Raw genomic sequence first — 13,027 nt, 5'->3', positions numbered from 1 at the left:
AAGGGCTCATTGTGGGCAATGGTTTTGCAGATGTTGGAAGCGTCTCTTATTTTGCAGTCCAAAAGGGAATGTGACTTGTAGAGGTTGTAGAACTTGGACTTTTGGACCCTAGGCACGGGCTAGATCCTGCGATTTTGTAAATCTTACGCAACTGATTTATTTTGCAGATGGGGAAACTGAGACTCACCCACGGAGTGAGACCTCCATGGGCTCTACTTATACCAAAGCAGAGAGACAGGGACACACAGAGAGACAGAAAAAGATAGGGACAGAGAGAAAGAGAGAAGGGAGAGGGAGAAAGGGGGAGCTCTCTTAATTACTTCTGGGGGGCAGATACCCAGGACCACCCCAACACTCCTGGGATGCATTAGGCTTTGAAACCTCCCATGTTTTCCTACTTAGAAAAAGCAGGTAACACCACCGAAAACCAGCTTCTGCAGAAGAGAGGGTACTCACTTCCCAGGGCTGAAAGATACTGAACCAACCAGATGTAGCAGCGATGCACATCTGTAATCCCAGAATTTACCCCAGAGGCTGAGGCAGAAAGACAGTGAGTCGTCCAAGGCTAGCCTGGGCTACCCAAGGACATTTGTGTTTCAAAAATAAAATATGAAATAAAATGACTAAAGCAAGACCAGAGGGAGTGAAGGAGAGGGTATCACAGATGAAGAAAACCCACCTATCAGAGTCAAAGAGGGTAGAAATGACCCCCATCCTGTTCTTATGCCAACCACCTGCCCCGTCTCCAGTCTGGAGTGGAGGGGCATGACGGAGGGAGCAGAGCAAATTTGGGCTTTCCTTCCTTCCCCTACCTCAGCACTGGATACAAAGATAGAGTTTAGTCCCAGCTAGGGTCAGGGGCCAGGAACAAATGCTGTCAGGCCAGCTGGCCAGATAGTTCCCAATTAGACTTTGTTTCTCATCCTTAAAAACCTTGAGCCCCCAACCCCTACACCCCTGCCCAATTACTGCCCAGCAGCATTAACCCCTTTGGTGCCCCAGGCCGTTAATGGAATGTTAATTGGTCTAATGGGTTTCATGTCAACAAGTCCTAATGAGCTCCTTCTAACGAGCTTGGCAATTTTTTTTTTTCCCTGAGCCTATGTTTGTCAACACTGGAGTTTGCGCTTCAGTCTAAGGGCATCACAGCACTGCCTCTGGGGAGCCAGAGCTAAGAAGGCAGGGAGAGAGCCAGACCCTACGCTGCACATTCCTGTTTCCCATAGTGGAGATTTTCCTGTACCCACCTTTGTGGCCCCAATGCCCTGTTACCTTGCTTGGCTCTTGTGCCTGCAAAATGGCACTTTGAGTCCCTTTGATGGCAGTATCAGTGATACAAATTACTTCCTCCTGGATATTTTGTGGAGTTGAGCGCTGCTATTCTCCGGGGTAAACATTCCTCACAGTCTTCTGATTACTGCCTTGGCTGTGGTCCCTTCCATGCCCTGGTGTGGTGTCTGGTGACAGAAACGGACAGGGCCAGCAACCCCACAGAACCGCTGAATAAAGCTCCGGAACTGTCATGGGGCAGGCTTCCCCCAAGGTCTTAAGACCCCCCAGCTATCGTCAAAGGACTCCCCCACATCCAGGCCCTGACGGGATGAATAGGAGCCCCACATTCCCCTTCAGAATGGCGTCTGTGTCCCTTCAAGGAGGAATCAAGCAGAATGAGGGTGCATGTGGGGGGGGGGATTAAAGACACCGCGAGACCCGCAAGCCGAGCATGGGGGTCTCTTGAAGCTGAGCTCCAGTGGGTCAAATTTCTAGAAGCTTCTGTGCTTATCTGAGCTGAGAGGGTACCTTAAGCCTCTTTTGAACTGGCCTCCAATTCGCTTGCAAGAGAACTCCTTAGAGGGCAATGGGCAGTGGCCTAGGGACTTCCGGTGACCTCCAAAGAAGGGGAGGGGCCGGAGCCGCCTAGATTCCCTCCTGAACAGCCTGGTAGGCTCAGAGCTGAAAAAAATGTCTCCGCCTTCTGGACGGTTGATTCTAGGATCACAACGCTCTTAACTACCCTTCTTTGCTCTGCAACAGACATTATCAAGGGATACCATCTCTTAACTGACCGCTGCCTTCATTATGGGAGTGTGAACAAAAGAGCAGGGATTTATGACTTTTCCGTTAAACCACAATTTCTCCTGTTTGAGGTTTCTTTGCCTTACCTTCACTATGAGTTTCTCACTTACGGAATGAAGTTACCAAATGACTCAAACCCAATTTTAAAAGGAACAGTTGCCCCAACAGGCTGAGAAAAACCTTCCTGGCCATTGCTCCAGCAGTGTCTCTGCCCCGTGCTCCCTCTTCTGGAGATTTCTGGTATTGCAACATTTTCCGTCACTGAACTCTTAAGATTGGTACTTTGGGGGACTCCTGAATCACTCCCACCCCCACCCCAGGCCCTAAATCCTAGGTCCAGTCAAAGTTGCTTTATCTTCCAGAGCTAGTAACATCCACCTAAGATCCCCATTCTCTTATTCTCCCAGGTTTCAAAAGAGAGCTCATATGCTCGTTATAGCATCGAGTCTTTGGAAGGATGGAAGGGGTGGGGAAACAGGGTATGTAGCCTTTGAGGCCTGGAAACTCACTATGCAGACAAGGCTGCCATCAAGGCTTACTGTGCCTTCCTGCCTCTGCTTCCCAAGAGCTAGGATTATAGATGTGTGCCACCACACCCGGTTCTCTTCAAAAGTCTTCATTTGGAAGATCTTTGTAATGTCTCAAGAATTTTGCCTCTGGGCAAGGGACCTAATTTAGGGGTGGGGTAAATGCTTAGAACAGCACAGGTCCTGCTGTCCATCTCTAGCGCTGCAAAGGAGGGGGAGAAGGAGGAAGAGGAAATAATCTTTTTCCTTCCGTGATTCTCTCTAGTCTGTCCATGCTTACTATGACTGGCAACAACCCACGCAAAGCCTGGCCGTGAAGACAAACCTTGATAATTTTCCTGACAGAAGAGACAGGCTTTCCTCCTCTGCTCTCTCCTAGGCTCCTGTGCAAAGGGTAGCCTGGGTCTCCCATGTTCATCGTGTGTTGAGATGGACACACGGCAAGCCCAGTGGTCTGCCTTCTGGGCACATCAGGATAGAGAGAAGAGCAAACCTTGAAGCCAAGGTGATCTCTAAGCTCAGGCGAAGCTGTTGCTCCGGCACTGTCATCCCCAACCCCCATGTTCTTTCTTTCTGCCAAATTATCACCTCCCTCTACCAACCAGACCCCCTGGAGAGGAGCCCTGGCCTCCTTCATCCATCCTGCCTCTCTCCTTAGCACAGTTCCCTGCACAGCTGATATGTGATAAGCATCTGTTGAATGAAACATGAACCCCACTGCTTTGCTTGTGCACTTGAGGTCAAAGCATGCCTGGTACTTTGGAGACCCAGGTCAGGCCAGGGTAGTTCTTTCTTTTCCTTCCTGAAAAGAACAATAACAAAACACACACACAACCGCACCACACACACACACACACTCCTGAGACCCGCATCACTTTTGAATGGCACCTCTAAGATACTTTTCAGTTCTTACAGACTCAGAAATGTGGACATTTTGGAAGGCTCTGGGAAGTGGAGACTGGAGGAGCCCCCCCCCCCCCCCGGGCATGCATGGAGACCTGAACTCTGGCTCACAAAAGCTTCTAGCTCACTAGCCCCTCTGCCCAGGAGACAGTTTCCACCCCTGCATGTTCTTAGGGCTCTCCTGGTTCCCCTCCCCCGCTCCACCCCTGTGCTGGTCAGTGCTACATCAGCAACCGGCCTGTGAGTGGCTGGCTTTAAATATTTCAGGGCATCCACTGCAGCTCAGCATCTCTCTGGGCATTCCGTTTCCCTGGGTGGCACTGCCAGGGTGTCTCCACTTACAAGCCATGCTCTAGTTCAAGGGGAAATGTGGCGGCCCCAAGAGGCAGTTCGTTTACTGGTGACGGGGTGGTGTGGGATGCCTTAGAGCGGACCTGTAAAACACACACACACACACACACACACACACACACACACACACACACACACTTCCTCAGGGCCTGTCTTCTCCTATGTAGGAGGCAGGCCATCCATTTGGCAATTCTGGCTCTACATCCTGGTGGTTCTATATTGGACCAAAACTGGAGAAAGTGCTAGTGTCATAGTATGCACCTAAGAATACCAAGAAGTGATTAATGCTCTTCTATTATTTCCCTTCCCAAAAAAACCTTCATGCTGGTCAACCCTGGACTAGTCATGAAGAGGGCTGATGGTCCATGCCCCTTGCTACCACTAGGGGGTGTAATGAGCACACTTGGGAGGGTAAGCCTGGTGCTTGGGGACGGAGACCCTGAGTCTTCAAGTTGTAGGCGGATGAGCTTCCCGCCTAGGGGGAATGCTGAAGGTTCCCCTGAATGCCTGCCAGGGGCTGAGCAAGGAGCGCCCTTGTCTGAGAGGGGTGGGGAGGATGAAGCAGGCCAGCCACCAGCGAAGCTACCCACTGTCTCCCCGCTTACCAGCCAGGCCTGAGCTGATGCTGTGCGAAGCATCACCGCAGGGGTACAGATTGTTTTACATATCATTTGAATATTATTTCTTTTGAGTCAAAATAGCGCAGCAAACCCCTCTCCACATGGCCTCTTCCCGTAGTTCTGACTTGTTCCCCTGAAGAACCCCTGATCCCTGCGTATCCCATTTAATCCAGGTGTTGCAAGTGGAAAGAAAGTTGGAGCTGGTTAGTCCCTGGGCTGCCTGTACTTGGTACTAACGCTGCGGCCCCTTTTCTTCTGCCCACAGATCCTCCATGTGAATCAATCCCATGATGCAACATGCCTCCCCAGCCCCAGCTCTGACAATGATGGCCACGCAGAATGTCCCTCCCCCACCCTACCAGGACAGCCCCCAGGTGAGTGTGCCAGGGAAGAATGGGGAGGTCTGGTAGCCTTAGAAACCCCATATGGCAGTCAGTCCTGGCTCAGCTTTAGCCTGTCAGCTTTGGGGAGGCTTCTCTGGAGAGTCTGGTCTGGAAAATACAGGTCCTTGAAGTGTCATTGAGCTTGACAAAACACCCAGGCTGGGTTAATTCTGTCACCAGGACCATAGCCTGGAGTGGTGATCACAGACCTGTCTGCCGTTCTCACAGTGCAGACATTGGAAAGTACAGCTAAAGCCCTTAGTCCTGCTCAGGGCAAAATCCTGCCTACTTCAGCACCGGACCTCCCTACCTCTGGTCTCTTGAGCCCTTCTGATCAGTGCCCTGCTACCTACCTGCCTGTTAGAAGAATCTCTTGGGGCTCTTCTGGGCTTCTGCCTAGAAAGGGCAAGATTCTCAGCCCACGACTTCAGTTCCCCTGGTCTAGTTCTCATCTGACATCATCAGCTCCATGTTCTTCTGAGCCTCCTTCCCTGGATGCAAAACCTGTGACCCTCAGCAGCAGTGGCTTCCCACTACTTTGGTTCCCTCTGGTTTTTGTTATTATTGTTGTTGTTTGTTTGTTTTGCTTTTTGGAGGTTTTGTCTTTGTTTTGTTTTGTTTTGTTCTGGAAGCTTCTACCTTGTGTGGATTGGGCTGCTGTAGTCCCTGAGACCCATCCCTTCTTCTTTCTACATTGGGTGCCTCCCAGCAGCCACTGAGTCTGAGTTCTAGGGCTGTTCTTTCATGGGGGATGGTCCCTTTTTGGCCTCTATCTGGGGTTCTCCTCCTTTCTCCACCCTAATCGTGTGAGTCCATCCCCGTTCAGTAATTATCCACTGGGCACGTGTCATGTCAATTGCACCGGCTAGAATGCTCTCTTCGAATTTAACCCAGAGAAGTCCTACTGTGTGTCAGCCCACCTTCTCTGCAGCAACCGTCCTCTGGCTGCATGCCAACCAGGGAGATTTCAAACATAGTCATCCTCAAAGACCACATGGAAACGAGTATTGAGAGGTGGCGACAAGGCAGGGGACTTTGTTTACAGTAGGTCCTATGGCCTCCTGATGCCCCTGCTTGGTGTGAACCCCTAGCAGCTGCCCTGTACACCATGTCGCTTCCAACCTCTGGGAAGTTGACAGATGCTGTAGGGCCACTTTACAGACCATCTTTGACTCCTCTCTCCCAGAAAGTACAAAACTCCTCATCATCCAATGACCACCTTCTAGGACATGTCCTTGGGTCTCTAGGCTTATTCAACACAGGACCTTCATACTCTTTCCCTGGATCACTTTAACCTTAAGAAATAGGTTGGATGAAGATGGAGGCTAAGGAAGAAGGGTTAAGGCAGTGATAGGAGTGGCTGGAAGAAAGCAGGGAGCAGGGATCCCAAACTGCTGAGGTTTGGGAACAGGACTATGGAGGTTTCTGGTTCATGGAAGAAAAACCGCTTTTTCCTGTATTTGGGTACTGGCCTTTGGAATCAGGAGGCCCCAGCAGTCCCTGTCCCCACTCTTTAGGGCTGGTGTGGTTCTCCCTCATGTGCTTGAACACTAACATTCCATACAGCTGGTCCCCTGCCTTCCTCCCTCTCAGCTTTCAAGAGCTAACCCCAGCTCCTCAGGGGAAAACTCCGCTCTATTTCCCTTGTAATGTCATTATCCTAAAGAACCAGCTGCTCTCTGACACGGTGTCTTCAGGAAAGCCGGGCCTTATAATAGGACATGGGTCAGGCACACAGGGACTCATCTGAGATAGGGGCCCTCAGGAAATGAGACCCACTCTTTCATTACCCCTTCAGTTCTAATCTTGTGACTTCCCTCTGTGACACAACTCCATGTCACCTCCCCAGAAACCCAGTTTCTTTCACAGGCAAGCAATGGACACTCTCTGATATGAAGTCCCCAAAATGAGAAAGGGAGCGAGAAGCAGAGCCTCTCCTCAGAGACCCATGCAATCGTTTTAATAATGTTCCCGTTGTGCTAAGGGCTAGCAATACTGAGCATAATCTATTCAAATGCACAGGAGAATGTCACTTTGGAAAATTAGGAATCTGCATTAAAAAATTCCCAAGCCCCGGACCTTCTTTATAATAAATTAGAATTTTTTTTCTAGGCAAGTTCTTAACTTGGCAATTTTCATTTTGAAGTTTGGGGAATAAAGTTATTAAAAATGAGGGAGAATTTTTTTTTCTTTTCCATTTTAGTAGGAAAGCATTAATGGTTATGGCCCCATGCTATTTGGGCATAAGCCAAAGTGGTATGATGGCTAAGTGGCTTTTAGTCCCTCTGGGCTGTTTGAGTTTGTCTGGGGGAAACTCTGTGACTTCTCATAAGGACATCATTCTGTTTATTATGCTCTGAAGACTGATTGTATATTTAGAAATTGCGAAAGCAACAACCCAGTAGTACCCTTCATGCAGACCACTTCCTTCTTCCTGTAGCTTTATGTTGAAGTCTGTTGGAGTAGCAGCGCCCTCTACTGTCCAACTACAATACCGCATACTCTGGTTTCTCTTCAGGTCACTCAGTCACTTTTTACCTCAGTTCCAATATGTGTGTCTATGCTCTTGACTCAGACTCATTCTATGCACTGAAGACATAGGGGTGGCGTGCTTGAACTCAGAATTCTGTAAGGATTGGTTAGTGAAAATGTTGTCTACAGGGACGCTGGATATGAAGTAGATATACGGATCCTCTGTTCAACACATCATGCTGATTCCTCTGTTAATTGTTTCTGTTCTAACGCAACTCTGTCACAGTGGGCCTGGCCATCATAGTCACTGGGATTTTCACAGCTTCCACCTCCTTCTTGCCCAGAATCCCTGCAATCTCTAATGGGATTCTCAAAGCCAGGCCCCTTTATTATACATTCATAAAATACCGGCAAATGTCACTCTGGTCTCCTTCCTAGAATTCTCATGCTATCAACTGCCCTGTGACTCCTTGTAGTCATATACCCTTCCTGCATATTCTCTCCATCTCTCCACCTCAGAAAAACCTTGAAGCCTCCTGTTTCTTGTCAGGCAGCACACGCAGACGCAGCATCTTTCACCGTGCCAAGTTCTCCCTTCTGTGGCTTCGCCGGCAGCTCCAGGAAACAGGGGTTTAGTAGTGAGGGCAACAGCTTTTCCACCCTTGTCAAGGCCCAGGAAACAGAAGGCAGCCATCCCACCCTACTCTTCCTCAAACACAGACCCAGATGTACTGTTCCATAAAGGTTTTTTTGGTTTGCAGGCAGGACACATACTTAAATCATCTGGTCTGCTGGTGTAGAGAGTCAATGTTTAAAGTTCTCTGTCTGCACATCTCCAGCAAACCCTGCTGCACGGACATTTGACTAGAAAGCGGAACTCTTTTTCAGCCCTGGTTAGTGTGGCACTCAATGGAAAGGGTAGACTGGGCATAAATGGATAGGCAGGTGGCAGGGAGCTGATGTTGAATGGCATGACGATACTTGCTCAGAAAGGGGCTTTGGTGGTTTACTCAGGACTGGCTTCCTCGCTCACCAGAGAAAGCAAGATGGCAAAATGAGAACTCAGTGTCCAGACTCATTTGAGGATGCTTCCCTCAGAGTGAAGGCAAGTATTTGCCTGAGGCCCTTTGAAAGCAGAATTCCACTGCTTAATCACCCTGCAACCCTTGGAGTAAAGACAGCGAGTGTCAGGGTCCAAGGAAACTGCATTCATGGTTCCAGAGTCAAGATGGTGCTTTCCTACCTTAGAGATGGGGCTACAAAGCATTCTCTCCTACCCCACACCCTTGTTTCCCCTCCCTATTCTAGCCCCTATTCTCCAAGAAGAAGCAAGGGTGCATCGGGCCTGAGGAAGCTGGCTGGGCTTTGATCAGTCATTAGGATCTCCACGCTGGTTTCATTAACAAGGCAGAGGGGGTGGACGGGGCCCTGCCTGTGAATGGCCTCCATGCAGGCCGTGCAGCTGTGACGGGCAGGGCAAGCAGGCTCAGGGGTTGTCACACTCCTTTACATTCCTCTCGTCTCTTTGCATCCAGGAGCCCCTGCCTTGCAGGGTCCTCTGCTCAGCTGCCTGTGAAACCCATTCACTTTGCAGCAGAGAGTTAATTTCTCAGCTTTGAAAGTTCCTCTAAGCCTTTTCTGTAGCTATGATTGACAGGTTCCTCTGCCCCTGGGGGGCAACACCTCAGGGACCGTATGGGAGACCCATCTTTCCTCGATTTGACTCATCAAAACATATTCTTCTCTTCCTTTCATTTTGTACTGGGCCTTTCTTCCCTTTATATTCAGTGACCTTTCTCCCTGCCCGCTTGGGCCACCCATGCCTTTAGACCTGCATAGAAGGCAAAAGCAAACTCCAGGTCTAGCTGAGCCCTTTCCATCTGTGCATAGATGATGGACTGGCCCCAGGACCAGAGAGTCTGTGATGAAACATGCTCAGAGCCCAGTTTATGTTTTGCCTTTGATTAACTTACTTACCACCTCAGTACTGGTAGTTCCCAGAAGCAGAGATCTTATTGTCTAATTTCTTGTCTCCAAGCAGGGCAAGTGATCTAAACAGCTACAAAAATAGTTAACGGGCCAAGGATGCAAAGCCTAAAGTAAATCAAGGAACAGGTGCTCCCGTGAGCAGCAGGGCTGAGGGGCACATTACATGCTGTGTCCTTTCTTGTACCACCTTTGAAGAGATTCAGTGTCCCTGTGGCCTAGCAGGAGGGGTTAGGTGAGTAAGACACCAGGACTCCTGTTGTTCTAGGAGCTGGTGGTCTGGGAGAGTAGGATAACTCACCAGAGCAGACATTCAGGAATTCTGGGTATGACCCTGACCCTGCTGCCATCAGGCGAGTAACTTCAGTAACGACTGACCTCTTCCATTCTTTCTTCCTTTTAACAAATATTGAGTGCTTCCTTCGAGCCTTGCCAACTGTGTACCATGCACTGGGGGTGCAGACTTAGAGTTCCTGTCCTGATGGGGCCTTAGTTTCTTCAGGGGCAAAGTGGAACTCTGGCCCTTCCTGCCTTGTAACCCATGAACACTGCAGTATAAATCTCAGGTGGGGTTTTGCCGAGTCTGCTCAGCTATGGTCTGGCTTGATTCCTCACTGCATCTTCTGCACATCTCTATAGCCCAGATGGGATTGAACTTTAATTACTTTTTTATTAGGAACACAATAGGCATATCAGATATGTTTTTTCAGCTAAGAACACACACAGACACACACACACACACACACACACACACACACTTGTGTGGATAGACACATGCACACAATGAGACTGTGTTGGAAATCACTGGCTGGCTTGGGGCTATGACAGAAGTGAAGAATCCTCTGGAACTGAATGGGAAGTGAGGGAGTGGTCACATTCCAAAAACCTGTACAGAGCTGAGAAGTGTGAGACGGGGTTCCCATCCCTGACCTGATGTCTGTTCCTGGTTCCTGTCAATGATAACCAGGCCTGCAGTTGGGGGCAGGGACGGCATCTGATTAGATCCACTTTTGTAAACCACTGCCTATAAAGCTCTATGTAATTAATAGTTAATTAATCGAGGCAGTAATCGATTAATTAACTAATTAATTAATTGCACAGCACCCTAACTTGTCTGTGGACTTGTCTTTTTAGCTGGCCTGGGGATCCTGGTGGAGGGGACTCAGGCCTCTGTCCCAGCAACTCCCCACTGCCAGGTGCTATCCTGATTCTGTTGCTGATCCCCCTCCCTAGCCTAACTACAGATATTTTGAGGAGGCCTCTGTAGCATCTTGTTTGGCCAGAGTCTTTTAACCATCACTCACTCAATCTCTCCGCCATTCAGTCATTTAACAACACGTTAAAGCTGAAGAACCTGTTGAGATGGCCCCAAAGTGCAACAGATGTTGAGACTGAATACAGATACAGATGAGGCAGAGGCCAAAGCTACCTGATTCTTGGGACTGTGGAGAAAAGAATGCATTCTTGGGAGCTGAATGCATTCAGCTCCAGAGAAGGGGAAGTGAGGATGCTTCCACGAGAGGCAGCCATGGGGATCATCAGGTATGTGCAGGCAGCCCAGAGCAGTGGGGTGTGAGAGGTGAAAGCATGGGGTAGGGTGCTGGTCCCCCTTGCTAGGGTTCAAGGAATAGGCCTAGGCAGACTTTGAACACTGAGACCATTATCTCCCTCTCAACACTGACCATACCTGCTGCTGCCTCCCACTTTTCAGCCAAAACTGATAGTTACCAAATGGCTTCAAGCTCTTAACCCACCCCAAGTCTTTGGAATATCTTTTGGGTGCTAGGAAAACCCATGCTGGCTCTTTCCTGGCACTAGAGGGAGTGCCAGTTGCTGGCTGGAGCCTTTGCAGCCCTCAGTGGGCCAGACCTGCATGGAATCTGTTGAGCTCCTTAGGAATGTTCTTCCTGACTTTCTCCTGCCAGGTCTAGGGCTCAGAGAAAAGGGAAAGTGTCTTAGGAGAAGTGTCTGTGTTGATAAAGTGAAGATATGGGCTAAGCACAGAAGACTGGCAAAAGAAAGCATCAACAATGCTTAGGGGCCCAAAGCTGTAACTGGTAGGTAAAGCACGTGCCTAGCATGCGCAAGACCTGGGTTCCATCCCCAGCACTGCAAGTGATGCCAGAAAGTGCCGAGAAACACTCAGCCATGCACTGTCCTGTACGTCCTCATGGTAGAAACAGGGAGAGGTAGGATTCACCCTGTTCAGTTGAGAGGACTCCTGGGGCTCAAAGGAACTGAGTCAGCTGGCCTAGAGGGCAGCTGATGATTGGTGGCATCTCTTTCTGTCATTCCGCTCCTAAGCTCATCCTTGTCCCACTTCCAAGGAGCATTTCAAAGTGGGTTCTTTTGGCAGAGGCACACTAATTTCATAGGACCCCAGGGCTGATCATCTGCAGAGGAGAATGGAGGCAGCCGGCTGGTAGGGCGAAGGCTTTAAGATACACGGATTATATTAATAGCAACTGCCATGCTGAGGCCTATTAAATTCCATCGGCTTATGCCATGTGTTATCTCCTTTCACTCTAGCAACCTATAACTGTAGGTGTAAAGAAATTATTCCCATTTTATAGACAGGCATCAGAAAGGTTGAAGAATTTGCCCAAGTCCCACAGGCCAACGGAACCAGATGTAAAGAAGATGCCCACCTCAGCATATCCAGCTGAGATTCATTAGCTCCAGACCTTGGCAGAGTGCCCACTGCTCCAGTCAGTGTGTGGTCAGAGACTGTGGGCTTCTCTGTTATGACCCGAGGCATTTGGGCTCAGCCGGAGAGGCAGCATTGCGTGGGGAGTCCTGTCTGCTGCACAACCACCTCTCCTGCATTCCATGGAGTTTGGATAGTCTCTGTGTAGGACAGTAGGGCTACAACAATAAACAGATAAGACCGGGCCACTACCGTAAAGCATCCTCCAGTCTGACAGGAGCGTGCGACCAGCTGGCAAAGAATCAGAAGCATGCTACCAGGCCATGCAAGCACAGAGCAGGTATCTCTGTCAGCCATTAAGGGACAGCTGCCCTCCCAGCAGGGACTGGGGGTAAGAAATATCTCTCCTGTTCCTCAGATAAAGCATCAGAAGGGAAGGTTATGTATGCAAAGTTGCCCAGCCATCAGTGTTTAGGGTAAGATTCAAAACTATTTTTATGTGACATGAACACCTCTGCTCTCCCAAATATGAAGTGACTTTCTGGCATGCTGGGAAGACTTTGCTGTGGTTCTCTCCTCAAGGCTACCTGCCTCCACCTCTGTGAGTATCAGAGCAGAAGTCTCAGTGGATCCTGCAGGAAATAGCAGTTGACCACAGTTTGGATCTCAGGGTGGAAAGCCCTAGCCCAGCTTTTTCCCAAAGCTTAGGGTCTCTAGAGGATCCCTCTGTGGCTTCCAAGAGAAAAATCACGAGAGCAGTAGGCCATTTTGGGCTAATAAGCCCTCCATACTTCTCTGCTTAGGCTCCACTTGAGTTAGAAGTGTTTTCAGCACAATCATTGTTGGAGAAATTGACTTGAAATTCTGTGTGAGAGGTTCACTGGGTGACAGGCATAGGCAACAAGGGTCTCCAGGAGTTTCTTCAGCTGCATGGATGTCTGTTTTCTTGTCTGTCAAATGGACTGAGAAACTGCACAGGATTGCTCCTCTGCATGGAAGCCTGCATCAACCTTTTACTCTTCAGGTAGATTCTGACGGACATTGGCTGCTCCCTGCTACAAG

General features: G+C 49.4%; 1 protein-coding gene across 2 annotated transcripts in view; it reads left to right on the top strand.

Moving 5' to 3' along the window:
* Pknox2 (PBX/knotted 1 homeobox 2) overlaps nt 1-13,027 on the top strand; it is a 258,062-nt gene that overhangs the window by 177,548 nt on the left and 67,487 nt on the right. The window contains exon 4 of one of the 2 annotated variants that reach the window (XM_055622367.1): nt 4,743-4,851. The exons of the other annotated variant lie outside the window; for it this stretch is intronic. Within the exon in view, the coding sequence (XP_055478342.1) occupies nt 4,765-4,851 (87 nt within the window). The 5' untranslated portion in view covers nt 4,743-4,764. The remainder of the gene's footprint in view (nt 1-4,742; nt 4,852-13,027) is intronic. 2 annotated transcript variants of the gene reach the window in all.

Source organism: Psammomys obesus, unplaced genomic scaffold (genome assembly GCF_907164565.1).
Source record: "Psammomys obesus unplaced genomic scaffold, mPsaObe1.curated_primary_1811, whole genome shotgun sequence".
In the NCBI taxonomy this organism is placed as follows: Eukaryota; Metazoa; Chordata; class Mammalia; order Rodentia; family Muridae; genus Psammomys; species Psammomys obesus.
The sequence above is the reverse complement of the archived record's forward strand: the minus strand, read 5'-3'. Positions and strand labels throughout refer to the sequence as shown.